The 22,097-nt window shown below is 32.0% G+C and overlaps 2 protein-coding genes across 4 annotated transcripts; both read left to right on the top strand.

Moving 5' to 3' along the window:
* Positions 1-3,034: 3,034 nt before the first annotated feature.
* On the top strand, positions 3,035-8,446 carry LOC101205364 (casein kinase 1-like protein 11). 2 transcript variants are annotated; one of them, XM_011650847.2, is made up of 14 exons: positions 3,035-3,946; positions 4,100-4,140; positions 4,433-4,502; positions 4,611-4,759; positions 4,836-4,931; positions 5,453-5,523; positions 5,682-5,743; positions 5,835-5,898; positions 5,989-6,073; positions 6,396-6,522; positions 6,707-6,780; positions 6,913-6,973; positions 7,297-7,430; positions 7,542-7,756. In XM_011650847.2, the coding sequence occupies exons 1-14, from the start codon at positions 3,871-3,873 to the stop codon at positions 7,620-7,622; spliced, it is 1,191 nt and encodes a 396-aa protein (XP_011649149.1). In that variant the 5' UTR covers positions 3,035-3,870; the 3' UTR covers positions 7,623-7,756. The 2 variants fall into 2 exon arrangements, with proteins under 2 accessions (XP_011649149.1, XP_004147150.1); XM_004147102.3 differs by having other exon boundaries at positions 3,036-3,946; positions 7,570-8,446.
* A 1,791-nt stretch (positions 8,447-10,237) lies between these two features.
* On the top strand, positions 10,238-16,470 carry LOC101205600 (probable serine/threonine protein phosphatase 2A regulatory subunit B''delta). 2 transcript variants are annotated; one of them, XM_031881290.1, is made up of 13 exons: positions 10,238-10,956; positions 11,056-11,298; positions 11,433-11,538; positions 11,622-11,721; positions 11,923-12,028; positions 12,110-12,200; positions 13,001-13,142; positions 13,479-13,626; positions 13,725-13,834; positions 14,280-14,436; positions 14,538-14,663; positions 14,768-14,906; positions 16,026-16,470. In XM_031881290.1, the coding sequence occupies exons 1-12, from the start codon at positions 10,828-10,830 to the stop codon at positions 14,903-14,905; spliced, it is 1,596 nt and encodes a 531-aa protein (XP_031737150.1). In that variant the 5' UTR covers positions 10,238-10,827; the 3' UTR covers position 14,906; positions 16,026-16,470. The 2 variants fall into 2 exon arrangements, with proteins under 2 accessions (XP_031737150.1, XP_004147151.1); XM_004147103.3 differs by having other exon boundaries at positions 10,240-10,883.
* The last annotated feature ends 5,627 nt before the right edge of the window (positions 16,471-22,097 follow it).

Below are 22,097 nucleotides of genomic sequence, written 5' to 3'. Positions count from 1 at the left end.
ATTTTAAAAAATTAGTTTTAAATAATAATCTTTGCATTAACAAATTAGAAACGATAAATAAGAATATTATATTATTCTAATTACCAAAAGGCCATTTATTTTTTGAAAGAAGCTTTTATTTTAATTTTGATTAAACCTTTTGACTTTACTTAGAGAGGAAAGTTATGCAAATACCACACTAAATTTAACAAAAAAAAAAATCTAAAATGAGAAATAATAATAATAGAATTTAAAGATAATATAATAAAAAAAAACAATAATATTATTTAGAAGAAAATATGGGGTTGGATCGGGTCGGGTCGGGTTAAATAAGAAGGGGTACTGGGAGGTGGTTATGGATTGTTGGAGTATTAGAGGTACAAACTGTTGTCGAATGGACGCTTGGGGTGTCGGGTGGGGGAGAACGACATGTAGTCCCCAGGCAGGAAAAAAGGTCTCCACTACAGATGAGATGGAGCGGTCACAATCAGTACCACGAAAGCCAATAATCAGATGGCACATGGCGTTGCCGGCGGTCCACTTATCATATCCCATTTTATTTCCTAAATATTTTCTTCTTCTTCTTCTTCTTTTTTTTCTTTTTAATTTTAGGTGAATTTCTGATGCCCCACCTTTTCCATCTTATAATATTTTATTAATCAATATTTAATTGTTTTACTTTTGTCCTTTGATCAACTTTTAAATTAGTTACGAAAGAAGAAAAAAAACTTTTTGTTCAAATAAATTAATTATTGATGTTAGATGTGAAACTCATGCATTTAAATTAAAACACATACTAACATACTAACATAGGTGTGTGATATTGATAAGTTTGATGATGATCATAATATGTTTTGTGTCGAGTTCAATCTTCTTTTCATACGTTAATCAAAATAAAATTTTGAAAAAGTTATGAACAAAAGTACGATTAAAAAATTACGAACAAATGTTAAAATATTTAAATTTGGTATTACATTTTATAACATAATATAAAAATTATATATTTCACATCCGATTTGTAAAGATTTGATTTAAATTTTATTTGGTAATTACGAAATTAAAAAGAAAAACACCATATTAATCCTAAAGTTTAGAAAGTAACCTAAGATTTAAGGTTTAAGGATAAAAAAAAAAAAAGAATCAAATACAAATTAAACTAAACTTTTTAAACAAAATGAATGAAAGAATTCAATATTATTTAAAATTATTTTCTAAAGTTCAAAACGTCAAAGTGTTACCTCCAAATTTGGAGGACTAAACTAAACACATAATAATCACAACCTCATGGATTAATGAGGAAGAGACAAAATCTTTTCATGGCTATTTCTCCATCATTCTTACGTAGGGATATGTTTATTTGAAATTAGAAAGCATAAATAAAGTTGATTAAATTGCCTACTCTTTTAAGAAAAAAAAAAAAAAAAGGCTTTAACTAATTGAGATGTACATTACAAATCTTTTAGCTATTGGTTTTCCTATAACCACATAACCACTTCTACATCCTACCTATTTTGAAATATAATATGCTTACTATAGATTTTTTTAATTTCCTCATATTTTGTTATAATTTCCATTTTCAACTATTATTAATTAATATATCACTCATCAAAAACAATACTATAGTATAAAGTTTTATTGGTATCGTTCGAGATATATTTTTTTTAATAAAAGATACAAGAAATTACGTCATTAACTTTTGAAATGATAGTTTTAATAGATGTTTGATAGATATTTGTCGACTACAAAACTTTGTATTTTTCTGGTCCTATACCTAACATTATTAATGATCCTATTCACATGCCTATGAATTTACATGTTTTTCTTTGTTCAGCCTAAGATTGGAGGGGTGAAACATACATTTATATATCAACGTTACATAAATATATGAATGTAAATGACAATGGATGCTTTATTAATATACTTATATTTATCTCTCTATATATACGAACAATAGCTAAAGTGAGTTTAACTTAGGATAATAGGTATGATCTTTCATCTATAGAAGTTGGAAGTTCAACCTTTGTCAGCAATTTTTATACTCTGTATATGAGTAATAAAAGTAAATACCATAAATAGACACGCATTTCGAATCGAACCCAATTTGTTTGTTTTTTCTTTAATAAAATATTAATATATATAGTAAAAGAGAGGTAATTACGAATACAAGGATTAGGCCTAAATTACGAGTAGATATAAATTTGGAGATATATTAAGATCTAGATCCAACTATCGACTATTAATTATGATAGACTATATCACTGATAAATATTTCATATTGGTAATTATATATCATTTTGCAATTACCATAATACAATATGTTATTGTTTCTTATATATCGAAAATATATTATTTCAACATATTTTGTCCTCTCTCACATGCTTTATAGGAAAATTCTTTAGAAATCTACAACATAAGATTGCTCCAAACTAAATACACTTAACCATAAAATCCAATAAAAATAAATAAATAAATAAATAAAGATGCACCTTATTGGAATAGACAGTATCTTTCCATTCTCGTTTACCTGCTACAATTTGGAAACTTGGTAGTGTGACCGAAGTCCAAACAAGAGTAGGAAAAGTAAGTGTAGCCTAACAAACTAGGACACGTGTTAAGCATCGTTCTATACTTGCAAAAAATACTTTATATAAATTTTTTTAGAAAAACACAAAAGTAGTAATGTGTCAAAATACTAAATTACCTCCACCTTGTAAGGTATCATCAATTGACATTGTAGTTAGATTCATTGTTATGTTAGAACTTGTAGTTTCAACATGAGCATAGTAATTAACATATATATTCATTTTCTTTCTAAGAAAATCCAAATATATCATTGAAAATTTAATTAATTGGATAATTGTTGGGTTTGGCCATCATTATTATTATTATTTAAAAATGATATAATTTTGGAGAGGTTTGGTGTTTGGGTAAACTGAAAAAGGGAAAATAAATAAATAAATAAAATGTTTTTTAATAAATGAATTAGTAAAAGAAAAGAAAAGAAAAGAATAAATTTATATGATATTATCTATCATCCAGCTTTCTTTTGCTCATCAAATATCATTCAGGTACTTTCTCAATTCTCATCTAATTTTTCTTCCTTTTTTCTCTGCTCCACTTTCCCTCCTTTTCCTCTCTTCAATCTCATCTCTCAAAATTCCTTTTCTTTCTACCTTTCATGTCCCTTCCACCATATTCAATCTTCTTCAATCCCCATGAATCTTTTCTAAATTTTTTTGACCTCTATTTTACTTCATTTTTTTTTTCTTTTTTTCTTTTTCTTTTTTCTATTCTTTGCTGCGATTACCGCAAAGTATCAGATTCTTTTCACCTTCAAACTTCGTCGTCTCCTCCATAATTTCCCCCCCTCTACTGATCTTTTCACTCTGACAATTCCGATTTGAAGATCCGTTTCTTATTCCTGTAGTGGGTTTTTTTCTTTTTTCTTTTTTTTAATTAAAGTTTTATTTTTTTGGAGGTGGGGTTGTGGGGAGTAGTACATTATCTCTCTCTTCCCAAACGACAGAAGAGCTTTTTGCTCGTTTGGGGTTTGGGTTTTCTGCTCTCTTGCTAATTTCTATTTGTTAGATTCTTCACTCTGTATCATATTTTGGGGTTCTAAGTGTGATTTGAAGTATTTTCGGTGGTTTGGAGTTGGATTTTTGAGCTTTGATTTTTTTTTCCTCGAAGCTTGAAAGTTTGATTGGAAGTTGGTGGATCTGAGATGGTGCTTGGAGATTGAAATCGTTACAAGGATATTGGGATTGAGGATTGGTAGTTGAACTGTTACTGTAGGGTTAGTATTGGTAGTTCGCTGGTTTTGGTGGATTGTGTTAGCTGAGGTAATAAAAAGGTGAACTGGGATTGCTTTAATTCTATTCAAGCTCAATCATGGAGCATGTAATTGGTGGGAAGTTTAAGTTGGGCCGGAAGATTGGAAGCGGATCCTTTGGTGAACTGTATTTGGGTATGCAATTCAGTTGTACTTGTACTACTTGTATAGTGCTTTTTCTAAAAAAAATTCAATGTCTCTATTATGTTTTTGTCAATTGCCTATTTATATGTTTTGAAAAGCAGATTACTGTGAAGTTAATATTGTTATTGGTCTGGTTTGTCTTAGGTACTAATGTGCAAACTGAGGAGGAAGTGGCTGTTAAGCTAGTAAGTAAAGGATCTTCCTCTTCCTTCCTATATTTAGTACATAACTTTAGTATGTTCATCAACTATTCTAGTTTGTAATCGGAAAATAGGAAGGCCTGTAACTTAGGTTGTTTGCTTGCTCCAAAGGGGCTATCTTCTTTTTATCTCTTAATCTTACGTTGAAGTTTATGGGTGGATAATAATGAGAAATACATTTTTTTATCTATATTCTTTATTAAAATCTCTAGTCTATTGAATCTAGCGGCAAAGTCTTAACTTTCAATAATCAAATAGCGATTTCTTTTCATTCCAGGAATCTGTGAAAACCAAGCATCCTCAGCTTCACTACGAATCTAAACTGTATATGCTTCTTCAAGGAGGAAGTGCGTTTATCTCCTACCACTTCCATATTGAGTCCGATTTTAATTCTATTATTGTTATTTTAGTTTGCAATCCTTGTGTTTTGCTTATGTGTCCTTCATTTTGTGAAGCTGGTATTCCTCATCTCAAATGGTTTGGAGTTGAGGGTGAGTATAATGTTATGGTTATTGACCTCCTTGGACCGAGCCTTGAAGATCTGTTCAACTACTGTAATCGGAAACTATCTTTGAAAACAGTATTAATGCTTGCTGATCAGTTAGTAAGTATGCGTACTTTTTGAAAGAATGCTCAGTTTAATATGATCATTAGCTGATTCTCTTTATTTGCCTCCTTAGATAAACAGAGTTGAGTACATGCACTCACGGGGGTTCCTTCACCGTGACATAAAGCCTGACAACTTTCTAATGGGGTTGGGGCGGAAGGCTAACCAGGTATTTAATATATGTATCCCCACTTTGAATAAACATTTTACTACCTTTTTTCTTTCATGCTTTTTGTTGGCAACTTTTCTTAATATTGATAATTGTCAAAAGGTAAGCAATAATCTAATTACAACAGAAAATCAGGGCTAGGAGGCTTCTTCCCTTATTTTAGCCAATAATTTAATTGCCATTTTTGGTTGTGGAAGTGATGTTTCCTATCTACTAACTTTCCCTACTTGCCAACAATTGAGATGGGTAGTGTAAGAAGTTTATTGAGATTTAATTTCTCTTTGATTGATAAAGCCTGATAGAAGACAACTTAGCACCAACTCTTGCAGGTTGGGATGCAAGAATGAAAGTTTGTTATATCTTTACATTTTAAATTATGAATATTATCTATCACAAAGAAATTTTTTCCTGTTGTGTTTTGGCGTGTGAATATTGTTATTTGTGTGCAATGAAAGTTTGTTTGTATCAACTCATGCACGGTGACGCTTTTCTAAGCAGCCTATTGGCTCATTATTGAACAGGTCTATATTATCGATTATGGTCTTGGAAAAAAGTATCGGGATCTTCAAACACACAAGCATATACCATACAGGTATTGGAAAACTAGCATATAATAGCAGTTGTTCTGGTGTGTGTGTGTGTGTGTTTATCTGAGCATGCTATCATCATTCAACTTTAACTTTTCCTTCCCAAGAAAAACAATTAACTTTTGTAAAAACTTCCTTGAATGAATCTATCTTTTGCTTGCAGAGAAAATAAGAATCTAACAGGAACAGCTCGCTATGCTAGCATTAATACTCACCTTGGAGTTGGTAATTAAACCATTGACTCTTGGTTTGGGTCCATCCACAGTGAAAATCAATTCTTTGAAACCGTTCCAATCTATATTTTGTTTGATTGCAGAGCAAAGCAGAAGAGATGATCTCGAATCTCTTGGTTATGTGCTTATGTATTTTCTCAGGGGAAGGTTTGTTGCTTCTCTTGTGTCCTCTAAATTCTTGTTTTGTTTTTAATCCACTTCAAAATTTAATTTGGTTTTCTCAATTTGTTGTTTCAGTCTTCCTTGGCAGGGTTTGAGAGCAGGGACCAAAAAGCAAAAATATGATAAGATTAGTGAAAAGAAAATGCTCACTCCAATTGAGGTATTTCTACATCTTTTTTCTTAAATTGGTGAAGAGAAATAGAATCAACTACCATCTTTGACCAGTAATGTGCAAACTTTTGGCTGTCTGTTCAAGATTTGGTGGCCACTTAATTAGGGCTAACTGCTATAAGCTTCTAAAATTGAATGTTGTGACAAACATTTTTGCATTGATGCTCAATTTCTCATCTGCTATTTGTTCAGTATTTTTTTGTTGAAGAAAATTAGTTGATGCATTAACAATAATTGTAAATTTTTAGTTCTGAAAAGGTATAAATATATTTTAAACTTGACACACGGAGAGGGCTATTGTGTTCTTTTAGGTCCTCTGCAAATCTTATCCAACAGAATTCACATCTTACTTCCACTATTGCCGAGCCCTAAGATTTGAAGACAAACCAGATTATTCCTATCTGAAGAGGCTTTTCCGCGATCTTTTCATTAGAGAAGGTTAGTCTTGTCCTAATAGCTACTCGAACTATTTGCAGTTACAGGCTGCAGTCAAAAACCTTGTTCATTTGGATGTAACTACTGATAGCTTATGTTGTAGCATTCTTCTCCATTTTCAACGAAAGTTTGCATGAACTGTATTAAAAGCGGCGACAAAGGACATGACACTTGCAATTTTTTACAGGTTACCAATTTGACTATGTATTTGACTGGACTATATTGAAATATCCACAGATTGGCTCCAGTTCTAGGACACGAGTATGTACCTAAAATCCTTCCGATGTTGTCAAGGAAAATGAGAGATATAAAGGGAATATTTATTTACCTTGATAGTCTCTCTTATGTTTATGTTCTTATTATTGTTTCTTTTCATGATTTTGTCATCAACAGCCAACTGGGAAAGCAGCTATAACCCCTGGACCATCTGCAGAAAGAGTGGAGAGGCCTTTAGGTATGACTCTTATCCCTGCTAGTTATAGAAGTTCTCGTATTAAAGCTCGCAAATGCTCATTGTTCTACCAATGGCATCGGCCATCAATGTAGAGTTCTAAGATGGTAAAAGTTGTGTTCTATTTCAACTGCTAGAAGAGACATCTGATCGTGTTGTAGTTTGTTATTTTTTAAAACTTCAATTGTTTCCCGCATTTGGGTTGCTAATGCTTAACTTTGTCGTTATGTTCCCATAATTTGTTGATTTTTCCTAAATTTCTACCGACTTGAAATGAAAATGTTCTTACTTGTCTAAACAATTTTCTCTTTCAATATATCATTTAGTGGGACAAGATCTGCGAGACAAATTTTCTGGTCCAGTGGAGGCTTTTGCTAGAAGGAATGGCACTGGCATTGGTCTACACAGTGATCATTCTAGACATAGATCTTCTGATGACGTGCCTTCTTCCAAGGATGTGGTGAGTTTTATAGTCCACAATAAGATTGTATACTAGAATTGTTGTTATATCCAGTTAGAGTTATTTGGGAACAGTTTCTACTGACTAGTGCTTAAATGTTTCCATTTATAGTTTTTCTCTTCCTCCTCCAATGTTGCAGCAACCGGATGCAGAACGAGCACGGAGTTCTTCTCGGCAAGGGAGTGCTTCTAAGAGACCTATATTGTCGAGCAGTCGGCCTAGCTCCTCTGGGGAGCCAAGCGAACTCCGCTCAAGCCGGCTTTTTTCAAGCAGCAGCCGTCTGTCTGGTTCTACACAAAGAATTCAACCTGGGGTTGAGTCAAAATCATCCTTTCTCCGTTCTTCTGCTACAAAAGGCAGCCGTGATGATGCACTTCGAAGCTTTGAACTATTAACAATCGGCACTGGAAAGAAGAAATAAGAACTGATTGATCGTTGGGGGTGAGCTGTGTTTTTCTCTGTAGTTACTGTTGGAATTCATCATTATGATGATGTTTTTAAGCATCTGTATGGTGTCTCTTCATGTTCATCATCGTACTCCATCCCAGGTATGGAAGTTAAACTCTCCCCTGCCCCTGCCCCTGCCCCCGCCCCCGCCCTGCCCCACTTGGGTATGTATATGTGCCTCTCATCAGAGGTTCATATGATTAATTATAAACCTTTTTTCAGACTCGTCAAAGAGAGAAATTAACAAAGCTCTCGGGAAATTGTTAATACACTTGAGGCTGCTGTAACTAATAAATACTTTTCTCATATTCATTCTTTCATGGCAAAAGGCTTTGACACCAACCGGAAAAAGTCTTAATTGCCTCTGTGGCCATAATTCTGCTAGATGAAGCAAGGGATAGAGATGACTCCTGCCAGACCTTTTGGATGAATAGGAAGAGAAGTCAGCTTTATTGTTTTTATCGTCTCTGTTGCTATTTTTTCTTTCTTTATAGAGATCTGATTTTACAATTACTCAAACTTTCCCTTTTAAATCATGTCTGCAATGGAAAAGATGATGTTTACCTTTATGGATGATAGCTATAAGAAATTGAAGAACAGGGAAGATTATGATGGGTTAAATTATAGAGTCACACATATATATATAAAAAAGATTGATTAAATTATAGGATTAGTTCTGAACATAAAGATTTGTCTATCGAGTCTTATTCAAGTGTTATACGTGTATGTAAACTTTTAATTGTGTTTAATAGATTGTCGAACTTTGTAATATGTTGAATTGTGGTTAAACTAGGTACAATTTCTCACCTTGTGACATATTCTTATAAGGTATTGTAATAATAGCACAACTGAGAGAGGAATGATTTGAAAACAGTAATCAACACATTTTAAAACAGCATTTGCATAGAGAATAATCTTGTCAAAGCCAGAAATTATCCGAAACATTGATGTGGAGGTTAGAAAAGAGACTAAGAAGCTCTTGCCTTCGAAAAAAATTAGCGTGTATAGCAAGACACACTTCGCAATCCAATCACATCTAAAGGTAACATACAAAATATTCTCGTTTTATACAAACTTATCTATGTCATCTCAGATATGTCTAGCACTAACGCAAGCCAACCCAAAATTCGTATTTGATCAAGTTAATAATTTGTTGACCATCCTTTATTAAGAAAACCATTCAGTGAACGACTTCGCTGAGTAGAAAACAAGGAACATCAAACCCTACTAGCTTGTTGACATTCAAATAGAGTATGTCTTGTGGATGCACTCGAAGCACCACGTACAAGGCACCATGAATCAAAGATGACATGTCGATGATCTAAGTTTAAACTCGTCAGAACGTAGTTGTGGAAAATGCTTAACCTTGATGAGAATTTTTTAACGCCAAACTTTTTCCATTAATCAATCCACCAATTCAAGCTTGATGAAGCCCCAATAGAACCTCGCTCAAAGGTCAAACAACAATCACTATTAATTGTGTACATACTTTTATTACCAAAATGCCAAATCCATTGATAGCTCCCCGTAGAGAGTGGAATACAATAGCTCGCTATTTGGGTAGATGTGGTTTTTTAGGCATCCAATTTTCTTGGATTTCCTCCTTCCCTGATTGGTTTAATGCATATTGACGTCATGACGTATCTAATTTTCTTACTTTATCGGGGTGTGATAATTAATTTTTTGTGATTGATTGATCTTTTCATTGAGAGTAGACGTTACCATTCCCATTTAACAACTTCCAAATTAAGAAACCATTGTCAAACAAATTTTTATTTTTTAAAATTGTAATCATGTTTTAGAAAAATTTCTTACGTGATCGATACAATATATAACATAACGTATATACGATTCAAATTTGATAAAGATAACTGAAAGAAAAACAACATTGAAAATAGCTTCTTCTTTTTTCTAATGAATTTGGGCAATTTGACCTCATTTTTCTTGTCAAACATTTTTAAAAAATCGGTAACCTGACGTTAACGACTGTACCAATTAAAATGATAAACTTTGTTTACGGATTAAATTATTAAACTTTCTTTATGTAAATCAATTTAATTATTTGAGATTTGGTGTTTTAAATGGTTAGTTAATAATTTTGTATCTTATCGATATTAGTTTTCTTGTGTTTTTAACATGCAAATATTGTAGAGTGAAGTAAAGTTGGCTTGTACAACTACCTACCGAAGATGATATAAAAAGAAAATGGTAAGTATTATGATTTTGAATGAAATAAAACGTAAATAGTTATAATTAGAGAGCGTGGATTGATGTGCTAATAAATTAAAAAAAAAAAAAAAAAAAGGTTTAGGGCTACAAATTCATTTTTTAAAAGAATTATTGGGCGTAGCCAAAGGTGAAGCCGACACTAATACTGCTTTCCGTCGAGCCATTCAACGGTTTCCGTTTCCACTTCCATAAAACGACGACAACTTTTATGCGTACCATTTCCCAACTTTCTTCTACCCTTTCACTCCCATCGGACTCGGCTAAGCTTCCCTTCCGGCGAAGCTCTTTTAATACTTTCAGATTCAGACAACACACACTCCATTCAACTCCAGCTTTCTCTCTACTTCACATGCAGCTCCCTCACTGTCCTTCCTCGGCGATTCTTCCTGTTTCGGACCTTCTCAGTCAGCGGAATACGGTGCTGATTTGCTTCTAGAGCTGTTGATTACCTCTTGCTGTTGCTGTTGCTGTTGCATCCTTTACTTTTTGAGATCTTGCTTAAAGTGTTTCGCAGTGGAGTGAGAGTTGAGTGTGGAGTGTGGAGTTCATGAAGATTGGGGATTAGGTTTTCTGTTTGTGGTGATTTGAATTCGCGTTTTGTATGAGAGGTGGATAGAGTTGGTGATGGATATGGAGGTTGAAGGTGACTTGGAGTTCCTACTGGACATAGAGATGTTGCAGCTCCCCGAGGTGTCTTCCTTTGCTATGAAATCCAATCCTTATGTCGTTGAGGCGTTGTTCTCGCAGTGGCTTTCGCTGCCCGAGACTGGCCGACTGGTACTTCTTCGATTCATTTTTTTGTTTAGAAACTCTATCGTACTTCCGAAGTCTCTTTTGTAGCTTCATACAAGTAAGCGAATGAGAAATTTTCGTTTTGTGTAATACTTTGTACTGTGAACTTCCGTCTGATTTTTCCAGACCATTTCCCCAATTGTTGTTTTGAACTTAGGTGAATTCTTTGGTTGCTGATGCGAAGTCCGGTGCTTCTTTTAATGTTGGCGGCAACTCTACTGGAATCAACGGTGTTTCTAATCATTCTTTACCTTCTATGTTTCCCGGTGGCAGTACTCCTCCACTTTCACCTCGCAGTGCATCCAGTTCCCCACGTATGGTGAAACAGAGGTTTGGCCCTTCTTCGTTAAGTTCTCCACTTAAGTTGGTCAAGGAGCCAGCAAGAGAGGCTATACCACAGGTATTGAGCAAACTGTTGATTGTTAGCTAATTATTAATTCAAGTATGCAGGATTTGTATACTTGACTGCCCAACATTGTATTAGAGTTGTTACAAGTTGACATAGCCTCATGAGACATTGTAATATATTTGCAGTTCTACTTTACAAGTGGTCGTCCAGCTCCGAATGAATTGACGGAAGATTTTCTGTCTAAAGCGAATCAGTTTTTTCTTTCTCGCTCGGATGGAGTGCAAATAAAGGGTGAAGTTGAGCTGTAATGCGTTGATGCTCTTTTCTTTCTATGTTTCTTAAGGATATATTTCAATTTCCTTATTTCAATGCAGAATTTAAATTAGTCACAAAGGAGATTTGCAAGTTACCTTCATATCTCTCCACTGCTCTTTTTAGGAAGATTGATGTTAACTGCAACGGAAAAGTATCAAGGTATGCATTTAACCTCCCCACTGCATTTCTTAGGATTTTGGTGAATAATAATTGCTTGATCTTTTGCATGTGGGCAACATGAGACTCTCAATTAAATCCTGATGAATGAATGGGTTTTTTTTTTTTTTTTTTTTTTTTTTTTTTTTTTTTTTTTTTGTAGATTTTTGTTGGAATGTAATGACTTTGTTGCTTATTTTGTAGAGAACAGTTCATCAATTATTGGATTATGAGCAATATGTTAACCATGGATTTAGCATCCCAAGTATTTGCTATTCTCAAGGAACCAGAGCGCAATTACCTTGTTCAGGTATAGTTTTCAATCAAATCAAAAGTGGCATATCTATGCTTTGCATTCAAACATTGATGAGAATTTGTATCTTCAATTCAGGATGATTTCAAACCTGCTTTACAAGAACTTTTGGCAACTCACCCAGGGCTGGAGTTTTTGCAAAGTACACCAGAGTTCCAGGAAAGATACGGTGAGAAGATTGCCTGCTACACTACTTTTCCAGATGTGGAATCAGGAACTGATTTTGTAGATATATTGTTTCTATATTATTTAGATGACCTTGATCTCACAGTTGCTTATACTAATATAATTTGGTTGCAATTTCCACGTGCCAATACATTCTTCTGAAGGGCTTTGACTTTGACTAAAATTTATACCTACTGTAGTTTTAACAACAATATCTTCAACCCAAATAAACATGATAAATGTCAACTGTTTTGTTTAAAAGTTCTTAAATTAATAAAGATTAGTCCACTCTATTTTCTAAGGTTATTTATGTTCTCAACCTCATATATTTTTCCTTCCATGATTTATTTAGGCTTCATTTGATAACCATTTGGTTTTCTGATGTTAAGCTTATAAACAGTACTTCCAACTATAGATTTTTTTTGTTTTTTGTTTTGTTATCTACTTTTTAGAGACACTTAAAATCCAAGCCAAGTTTTGAAAACTTAAGAAAGTGGTTTTCAGACTTTTTTTTTTAAAAAAAAAATTGGAATTTGGCTAAGAATTCAAATGACTTCTTAAAGAAATGATATCCATCACGAAGAAATCGTCGGAACTTAAAGTAGTCTCAATTTTAAAAAACCTAAATGGTTAACAAACGGGGTTTTAATTGTTTAATTGCTTGATGTACTAAATTTTAAACCACTTATTTGTCCTCTTTCTGTAAATGGTTAACAATTTACTTGCTAGTCTAATGTTCATATGATCTAATATTTTGCAATGTGAAACTGATTTCATGTGTACTTTCTCTTACAAATGGAGCAGCTGAAACAGTCATATACAGGATATTTTACTATATTAACAGAACCAGTAACGGTCGTATTACCCTCAGGGAGTTGAAGCGTGGGAACTTAATTGCTGCAATGCAGCATGTGGACAAGGAAGAAGATATCAACAAAGTTCTGAAGTATGTTGATATGTTGACCATACTCAGCTTTCTTGTAGGAAATCAGAATGTTAGCTATGGGGCAGTTATCTTGATACGTTTGACACTAATCACATAGTTATATTCTCCAAGGAAACTTAAACATGATAACAGACTTTCTTTATTTCTCTATTGTTTTGTGGGGGAGAATAAAATTACGTTTCAGTCTTTTGATGAAAAAATGTTTTTATTTCTTTTGGACTTTAATCTTTCTGAAAATTAAGGTCTACCTGATTTTTTCTCTATATAGTTAAAAATATGTGCTTTTTTGTTTAGATTTTAGATCTTGCTCTAAACCATTGTTCTTGTGTGGCTCAGGTACTTCTCATATGAACACTTCTACGTGATATATTGCAAGTTTTGGGAGCTTGACAATGATCATGATTTTTTTATCGAGAAAGAGAATGTAATCAAATATGGTAACCATGCTCTAACCTATCGGATTGTCGATAGAATCTTTTCTCAGGTTTGAAGTTTTCCCCTATTCTCATCTATTGATTGGTTTTTCTTTAGGTTTATTCTTGGGTCAACAAGTTTTTTATTTGCTGAATTTTTTCCTCTCAGATTCCAAGAAGATTTACTTGTAACGTTGAAGGGAGGATGGGATATGAAGACTTTGTTTACTTCATTTTGGCTGAAGAGGATAAATCATCCGAACCGAGTCTTGAGTACTGGTATTTTTACTCTTTTTGTGTCTGCAGGTCTTATGTAAACTTTCCTGTAGTTCAATTTTAAGTTATTTGACGTTTGAACAAGGAAATGACAGTTTGAACATAAATCAATTTTGCAAAAAATTTTCTTTAAAAAATGTCCACTCCCTGAACTGCAAGAAAGTACGGAAAGAAGTAGGATTCCAGATCCAAATCATTTAATCTACTGCAAAATCAAATGTGAAGAGTTCTCTAATAATTGTTGTGGAATTTTAGTTGTGACCTCTTGTCAATGATACTAATCTAAATTCTTTTGTTATTTTTCTCCTTTCCTAGCCAAAACTAATTGGATATCCTTTCTTGATTGTAATTATGATGTAGTGGAGACAATATCTTTGTCTTGTTTGGAGGGGAGGACAAATATAATCCATATTAGGATGTTCCTTGATCTTTAGATTGTTTTTTTTAGGTTCAAATGCATTGATCTAGACGGGAATGGAGTGCTTACAAGGAATGAAATGCAGTATTTTTTTGAAGAGCAGTTGCACCGAATGGAGTGTATGGCTCAGGAACCAGTGCTTTTTGAGGACATATTGTGTCAGATTTTTGATATGATTGGACCAGAGGTCAATTCCTTGACCTAGTTATTGCCACTCCCTTTTTATTTTCGTAGCTTATTTCAGGCAAGAAAATGATTTTTTTTATTGATGTATTGTTTCATATATAGAATGAGGAATGCATTACATTACGAGATATAAAAAACTGTAAACTTGCCGGACATGTTTTCAACATCCTTTTCAATCTCAACAAGTTTGTTGCCTTTGAAAGTCGCGATCCATTCCTAATCCGTCAGGTAAAATGAAGTTTTTGCCTCAGTTTTGTGGAAAATGGATTTAGACTTCCAACTATGTTCTTCGTTTAAGTTCTGAAGATAAAATTAATATTCTATTTTGTTAGGAACACGAGGATCCAACTTTGACTGAATGGGATCGATTTGCACATAGGGAATATATTCGTCTTTCCATGGAAGAAGAAGCTGAAGATGCTTCAAATGCAAGTGATGTCTGGGATGAGTCACTTGAGGCTCCTTTTTGAGGTATGGGTAATCTCTATCTCTTCCTTCTTTTTTCTTCATTTTCTAGTTTCTGTAATTTGCGTGTGATGAGTATGCTTCCAATTGAAAGTTGTCTGGGTTGATGGATGGTTAAACAAACCTCCTTCTCAATTTATCTTTTAATTTTTATGAGAAATAAATTTCATTGATGATGAAATTTACAAAAGAAAGGCATTTAGCTTAAACCAAAGGAGTTAAAAGTGAAGATAAACTGTAGTAGATGTAGAAAGATATACATTTGCACCATGTGATAGCAATATACTGTAGGTGACACGGTAAAAAAACCTAACAAAAGTGAGGTTGTTCCATACCCAAACAAAGGCAAATAAATTTAAGAGACCAGATACTAGATATTACTCCTTATAAGGGAACTATTGAGTTTTCCTGTGAACATTTTTGTAATTATTACATCTTAGAGACCAACCACCTAAGGCTCCATTCCAACAAAATGAATCTAACTTGTGCTATTACTAATCCTAACAGAAAAGGGTGGAGCACACGAGAAGGAGTTGCCCACATTATTATCATTAATTTTACCATTCTTTTTTCATTGGAACCACTGCCCACATGTATAAATTCACCTTTCTTTAAAATTTCCTTAGTTCTAGCGACTAGAAGTAGCGCAAGCACATCTATTAAGCTGCTCCTACCCAATCCCATATTCACCAAAAAGCTTCCTTTCAATATAAAACCTCCAAAACCATTTTAGCAATAGCAGAGGTATTTCCATTCCTGAAGTCTCCAATGGCTACGCCACCTAGCTGAATGGAGTGAGAAGCAGCTTTCCAATTGATTAAATGAGCTTTCCTTTTCATACGATAACTCTTTGAAAGAATAAACCCAAAGAATTTATCGATTTACTTTGCCATTTTCATTGAAATGTTGAACATTGTAGGGTGAGTAGAGATAGTAATTCCTTTTCTTAATTCTAGCTATATAGCCCTTCCCATCATGGTTGATCAATATGCCTTATAATACCAAGGGAAAGACCAAGTAAGATACCCCCTTGGGCCACTTGCGAGGATCACATGAGCCGATGAGAGTTTATTGTTTTGTTTATGGCATGTATTAGCTCCTCATTTAGTGTGATTTTAAATGCAGGATGTAAACACAGAAACGGTACTCGGTGGATCACGATATTGGACATTGAGACGAGAGATATGCTTAATGAAACTTCAGTTTGGCTGCACAAGAAATGTACATTGCATGAAGTTCCCCTGCAGGATAGGTAAGCCTGGCCATATGAGACTTCCAAATCAATGGTTGGATTTCCATGATATCCTTTTGCCATTTCCTCTGCTCGATTTTTTTTTTAATTTGCAGCAACACAACATATCTTTCGCTGCCTTCGTTTGTTCATGTTATTGTAGTTAACATTACAGATCGAGAACTTGATGTCGTTTTGTTAGATTCATTGCCAAAATAGCACACCTGAAAATTACATGTGGATCGCAATCGTCAAACCCAAAATCAATTGTATAGAATTGACACTACTTCGTGTTTTCTTTTTCTTTCTAGCTCTAAGTCTGTTAAATGCTTCAAAAAATTTCTTTTGAAACTTGCACTCTCTTAGAAAAAAATGGTTGGATATTGCATGAATGCCTAGGAAGTCTACCCATCTTTTTTTCAAATGCATAAGGTTTTGTTTTCATATGCGAAAGACGTTATGTTAATGAAAGTTCTTAATTGTAATTAGCTACAACTTTAGCATAACTCAACAAATTAAAATATATGCAAGTGACTTGGGTGTTTGAGGTAGGTACGAATCCCTTCACCTCCATAAATATATATACTTTTTTTCTTGTTTCATATTTAGTTTTTGCTCCATGTTCCAACAATTTTTTCTCTTGAAAATGTTTCTGAAATGTTTATTTTTATAAAAGAAAAAAAATGTCCCTAAACTTTGTTGTTTATATAAGAAATTACTCCAAAATTTTCAAATATGGACCTTAAACTTTCATAGAGATAGAGTGTTAGACCAATACTTGTGCTATTAGTTTTAGATCGAAATTGTTCATATTTTGTAAACAAAATATACTCTTAAACTATTAAAATAATCTATAATAAGGTTTATAGAAAGGTTTTAAACTACTTGTTGATCCAATCTTATGTAAATTTTTTTAACGTCGAAAATAAAATTCAAAATTTAAAGTTAAAGTATTAAAACAATAGTTAGTCAAGTAAAAGGCATGTATTTGAGTATTAACACTGCAGACCCCTTTATGAACAATACAAGGTAATTATAAATATAATAGAAAATAAATTACATTAAATTGATAAATATCTATCTAAGTTTATCCTAAATTAAAAGTAAACTTTTATCATATCTATAAATAATAACTTATATATTTGAAACGTTGTTGCATTTTATCATTTTAAAAAATACATTGAAACTGCATACTTCAATAGTTCAGACTATATATCTCAAACAAAAGTAAAAAGTTTCAATTTCCCTCTAGACTTCAACATTGTGAGGTGAAATTTCATTGCATAAGTTTTGAAAGAGAAAGGGTAAGCAGATGGGAGCAATAAGATACTTTGAAATTATTCTCATCTTACTAATTTGAGTACTAAATTAATAACTACAAAGTTCATTGAAGAAATTGGTATGTTTTATCACTTTGAACATTAGAGATTCAAATCACCATATCTCACACTTATGGATTAAAAACCAAAAAAAAAAAAAATGTTGTGTATTCTACTCTTTAGAAGATTCAACTTTGATTACATTATATGTCAGAATTTTATTTTTAATTCTATCCTTATTTTGCCCAAATTGATGAACTTTTTTCCTTCATATTAGATTTAACGAAACTCCATTGCAAAACTAAAAACTAGATAAGCAATGTTAATATATATATAAAATTATGAAGAAGATGGTATTTACAAGTATAGTTATGATCTTTTGAAACGTGTATAATAAATGAATGGGTGATACACTCTATTTAAGAGTTTTTTAATTTTAGTTCGGCTATATTGAGATCAGTAAATTGGACTATATAAATACTAAAACGATGCAATGAAGACATGATTCCTTCTATAATTAAGAAAATATTACCTTAATATTTTACGACTCAGGTAATAAAATAAAAAAAGTCAATGATATTTTTATAAATATATTTTAGATCTTTCCGTGAATAATGCGAATTTCTTTCTTCTTCTTCATTTCTTATCATTTTCTTTTTTATTGGTACATGATCAACTGATATTGGTACATGATCTAAATGATCGTGTACTAATATTTAAACGATCAGTTGTCTATCCTGGATAGAATAGATCGTTTATATTTAGTACTAAGATTGTTTAGGCCGAGTATAAAATCGCTTAGAATAGGTACAAAAAAGAAAGATTGAATTGTAGTTTTAAATGTTGATGTGTTTAGACAACAAAAGATAAAATCAAGAGTGGAATGACACTCAAATTGTTCCATAAATGAAAAACCAATCCTTAATTTTCATTTAGGAAACTGTAATTAGAAAATTATAGGATTATTAATTATGAGTATTCATACATTTCATCCATAATGATATAATTAATATAAAGCTTCTAAAAAGAAAATTAATTGCAACACACAGCATTACATTAGGTTGTATAAATGCAATTATAGAATTTAATGAAATTTAGAGAACACATTTATGGAATCTTCTTAATGACTTTAATTAAATTTGTTGCTTTTATCAATTCTAGAAGCAAATTAATATATTACCAAAACAACTAATTCAAAATGTGGGGGAAAATCTAAAGAAAAATTGTTAAAATTTATAACTTCTTAGTTGTAATCATTTTCTTTATTAAGTAGACAGCTCTCTTTCCAAATTTGGACATTTTTATTATTCTAAACCTAAATTCTCTCATTTAATCCTTCAAATCAACATATTACTTTCTTTATTTCAGACTTAGAAACTCCAAACATAAACATAATGATTAAGAAATAATTAAATGCTACAAATTTACAAATTTTGTTTGTTTTATGTAATTGCTAAATCTATATTACGCGTTTGTTTTTGTTTAATAATTATATATGGAGAATTGAATCATCAATATTTTGAAATAATAATTAATGTCTTATCTATTGAACTATACTCATATTCGTTAATTCTACTATTGCTATCAAAATATAGGTTTCTAATAAACTATTTTTCTTCTTTGTTAGTGAAGTAATTTTACCATTTCACGTTTGTTATGTTTTGCTTTCATATACATACATACACACATATATACATATATATACATACACAAATACAAAAGATTTAAAATATTGTTATTGATTGTCAGTGATGAATTTAGTGTAGGTTCAAGGGCACGAGTCCCTCCCAACTTTGTGCTTATATATTATTAGTTAGTCCATTAGTAATTTTGCTTTCTAACTTCTTTTAAATCCAATTTATATATATTTAAAGGTGTTTGTTGATAAAATTTCTGAATTTGTCACTAATGATTTAATAAAAGTTAGTAAATAGGTATAAAAAGGAAAGTTATATAAATCTATATTCAGAAAACCTCGAATGATGTAAGTTTTAAAATGAAGCTAAACACATAAATTATTCACATTCTAATACATAGTTCATTTTCTTTGAAGCAACCTAAACATTTTTAGATTTATAGTGTTGTTTTGAACGTTAGTAGTATTTTTCTCATAAAATCTTCAAATGAATGGTTAGTAAGGATACTTAATTAAGATTTTTTTGGCCCCAATAAATGTGAGAGCGAGAGATTGGATATGTAATTAGGTAATGGAGATCTTATCTAATTAACTATTGTTTTGGACATCCAATAAATTTATATCAATCTAATTGAAAATGGTATAAGTGTAGGAGCCCTACTCATAACTAATCATTCATGCAAATACGTATCTGTTGATATTTTTTGCCTCATTTTTCATTAGGTCTCTATCAAATCTTGTATTGGTTTCAACAAAATAACATTAAATTTATTTTTAGTATTAATATATGCAGAACTCAACCTTTCTAAATAGGTCATGTCATGTTTATTACTGTTGACATAAATTTATTTTAAGTGTTTAACACTTACCAATTTTTTTATACCTATCTCTTAACCTCTTCAAATATGTCATATAAAAGAACACAAACGAGTCAAATATAGCCAAATTTCATTGTAATCAATACAAGATTTGAGCATAATTCAAATATATATATAAATTGGGGTAGGAGATTTTGATTTTAAAAATATAGAACAAAAAAAGAAGAAGAAGAAGAATTATTATGATTTAATGATACAGATAATATTGATAAAGGAGCAAAGTTGTGTTTCCTTATTGTAAAAAGAAAAGTTTGTGTCCCGAATTGCTAACTAATTTTGACAATAACATAACTAAGCATTAATTGGTCAAAAACTTAGTTAATTGACACTTCACATAATTAATTTCAAACAATAAAATAAAGTCTCTATCGTTCATAAATATAATCAACTATTCTCTATTTCATTTTTCATTTTCCCTTTACCTATAAATTCCCTCTCTTTTCCTCTCTTTTTCAATCATCCCTTTCCTCCTCCTCCTCCCCCTCCCCCATGGCTGATTTCGCCCGACCAACCCCCGCCGATCTCCACCATCTCCGTCCACTTCCAATTCCCGGCAGTCCTCTCGTCGCCTGCCGAATCTGCGACGCTGTCTTTTCCAGTAGCCAGGCCCTAATTAACCACATCGGAGCTCACGTCTCCGACGAAGGCGCCACCTCCAGACGACCAGTACAGGATCAACAACGACGGTTTCCGGCAGGTCCGGCGTTCTTAACGGCGCCAAGAGCGACGGCGGTGTTTCTGCCAAACAGATATTCATCCCCTAATGGGATTGGGTTTGAGGGGGCGGAATCGGTTTGGGGAAATCAAATCTCTCCATTCGGAAGAAGTGTGTTTAGAGAGGGAGTGGCGGCGCCGTATCCTCCCCCGGGCTTGATGGGTCAGTACTTCACGAATTTGATTGCGATGGAGGAGGGAGGAGGGGGTGATTGTACGAAGCCTTACATAAATCAATTGGAGAAATGTTTGCCGAAAGTGGGGAACGGAGGTGAAGAAGACGACTGCCGTCAACTGTATTTAAGCAAAATAGACCTCACCTTGAAGCTGTAAAATGTACCCACACAAAGAATAACCTTTTTTATTCTTTTAAAATATATATAATATATATATATATATATGTTATATTACTTTTACCTTTTCTTTTTCTTTTTGATAGTATTTTATTTCTAATTAACTTTTTTTTCATTATTTGATTTAATTTTGATTAATTTGGAATCAATTACAATATGGATACAGCTTGTTTTCAATTTACTTCATCACATAAATGTTTGTATCACCCTTCTCCTTTAAGATTATATTTTATTGAAAAAAAAAAAAGTTCTACTCCATTTTGAATTCATACGCTATGGCCAGTCTCAAACATACATAAACGTAACTCAATTTGCATAATACTTTGGTACATTCCAAATAACACCTATTCTACTTTTATCAATCGCAACAAAAATTAAAATATTATATAAGGAAATAAGAAAATTTTGTTATATGTTAAAAAAGGAAATGTGTTTGTGAAAAGAATTTGTTTTTTTAAAGTTCATTTAAGTTTTCAAAACTTAAAACACTATGGAGATAAAAAAAAAACATGTAGGGTTTATAGGTTCAATGATTATTTAAATTACAACCTTCTAATTAACGGCTTCTTTGGATTTGTTTTTTTATACGATCATTTTTATATAAATTTTTTTATTTTTTTATTTTAAATTCATAATTATATCTGTTTAGATTTAAATTCTCAGTTGTACTTTACTTGGATATATTTAATAATTTAGAAAAATTTGGGATTTAAATTGATAAATGTACGAAGTTAGAGTTTAAATGAGTTTAAATTAGTATAACTATTCGTTTATGGTTTAAATTGATACAAACGGTGTAAATTGATATTTGTTCAAATTATTTTGATAAAAACAATTTTTTTTTTGTAAAATGATTCATTTTCAAAATTAAACCTTCCAAACCAAACTAAATCAAAATCTTATAAAAAATTTATTTTAAATTTTAATTTTTTCTCTAATTATTTTTTAAAAAAGAATGGTTGCAAATAACAAAACTACTAAATATAAGTATAAATATACCCAAATTTCATATCATATTATCTTACCAACATCTATTAACATAATAATAGTTTATTAACATTTATAA

The sequence above is a fragment of the Cucumis sativus genome, chromosome 2, assembly GCF_000004075.3.
Source record: "Cucumis sativus cultivar 9930 chromosome 2, Cucumber_9930_V3, whole genome shotgun sequence".
NCBI classification, from domain to species: domain Eukaryota; kingdom Viridiplantae; phylum Streptophyta; class Magnoliopsida; order Cucurbitales; family Cucurbitaceae; genus Cucumis; species Cucumis sativus.
Note: the sequence above shows the minus strand (reverse complement) of the source record. Positions and strands in the feature narration are given on the sequence as shown.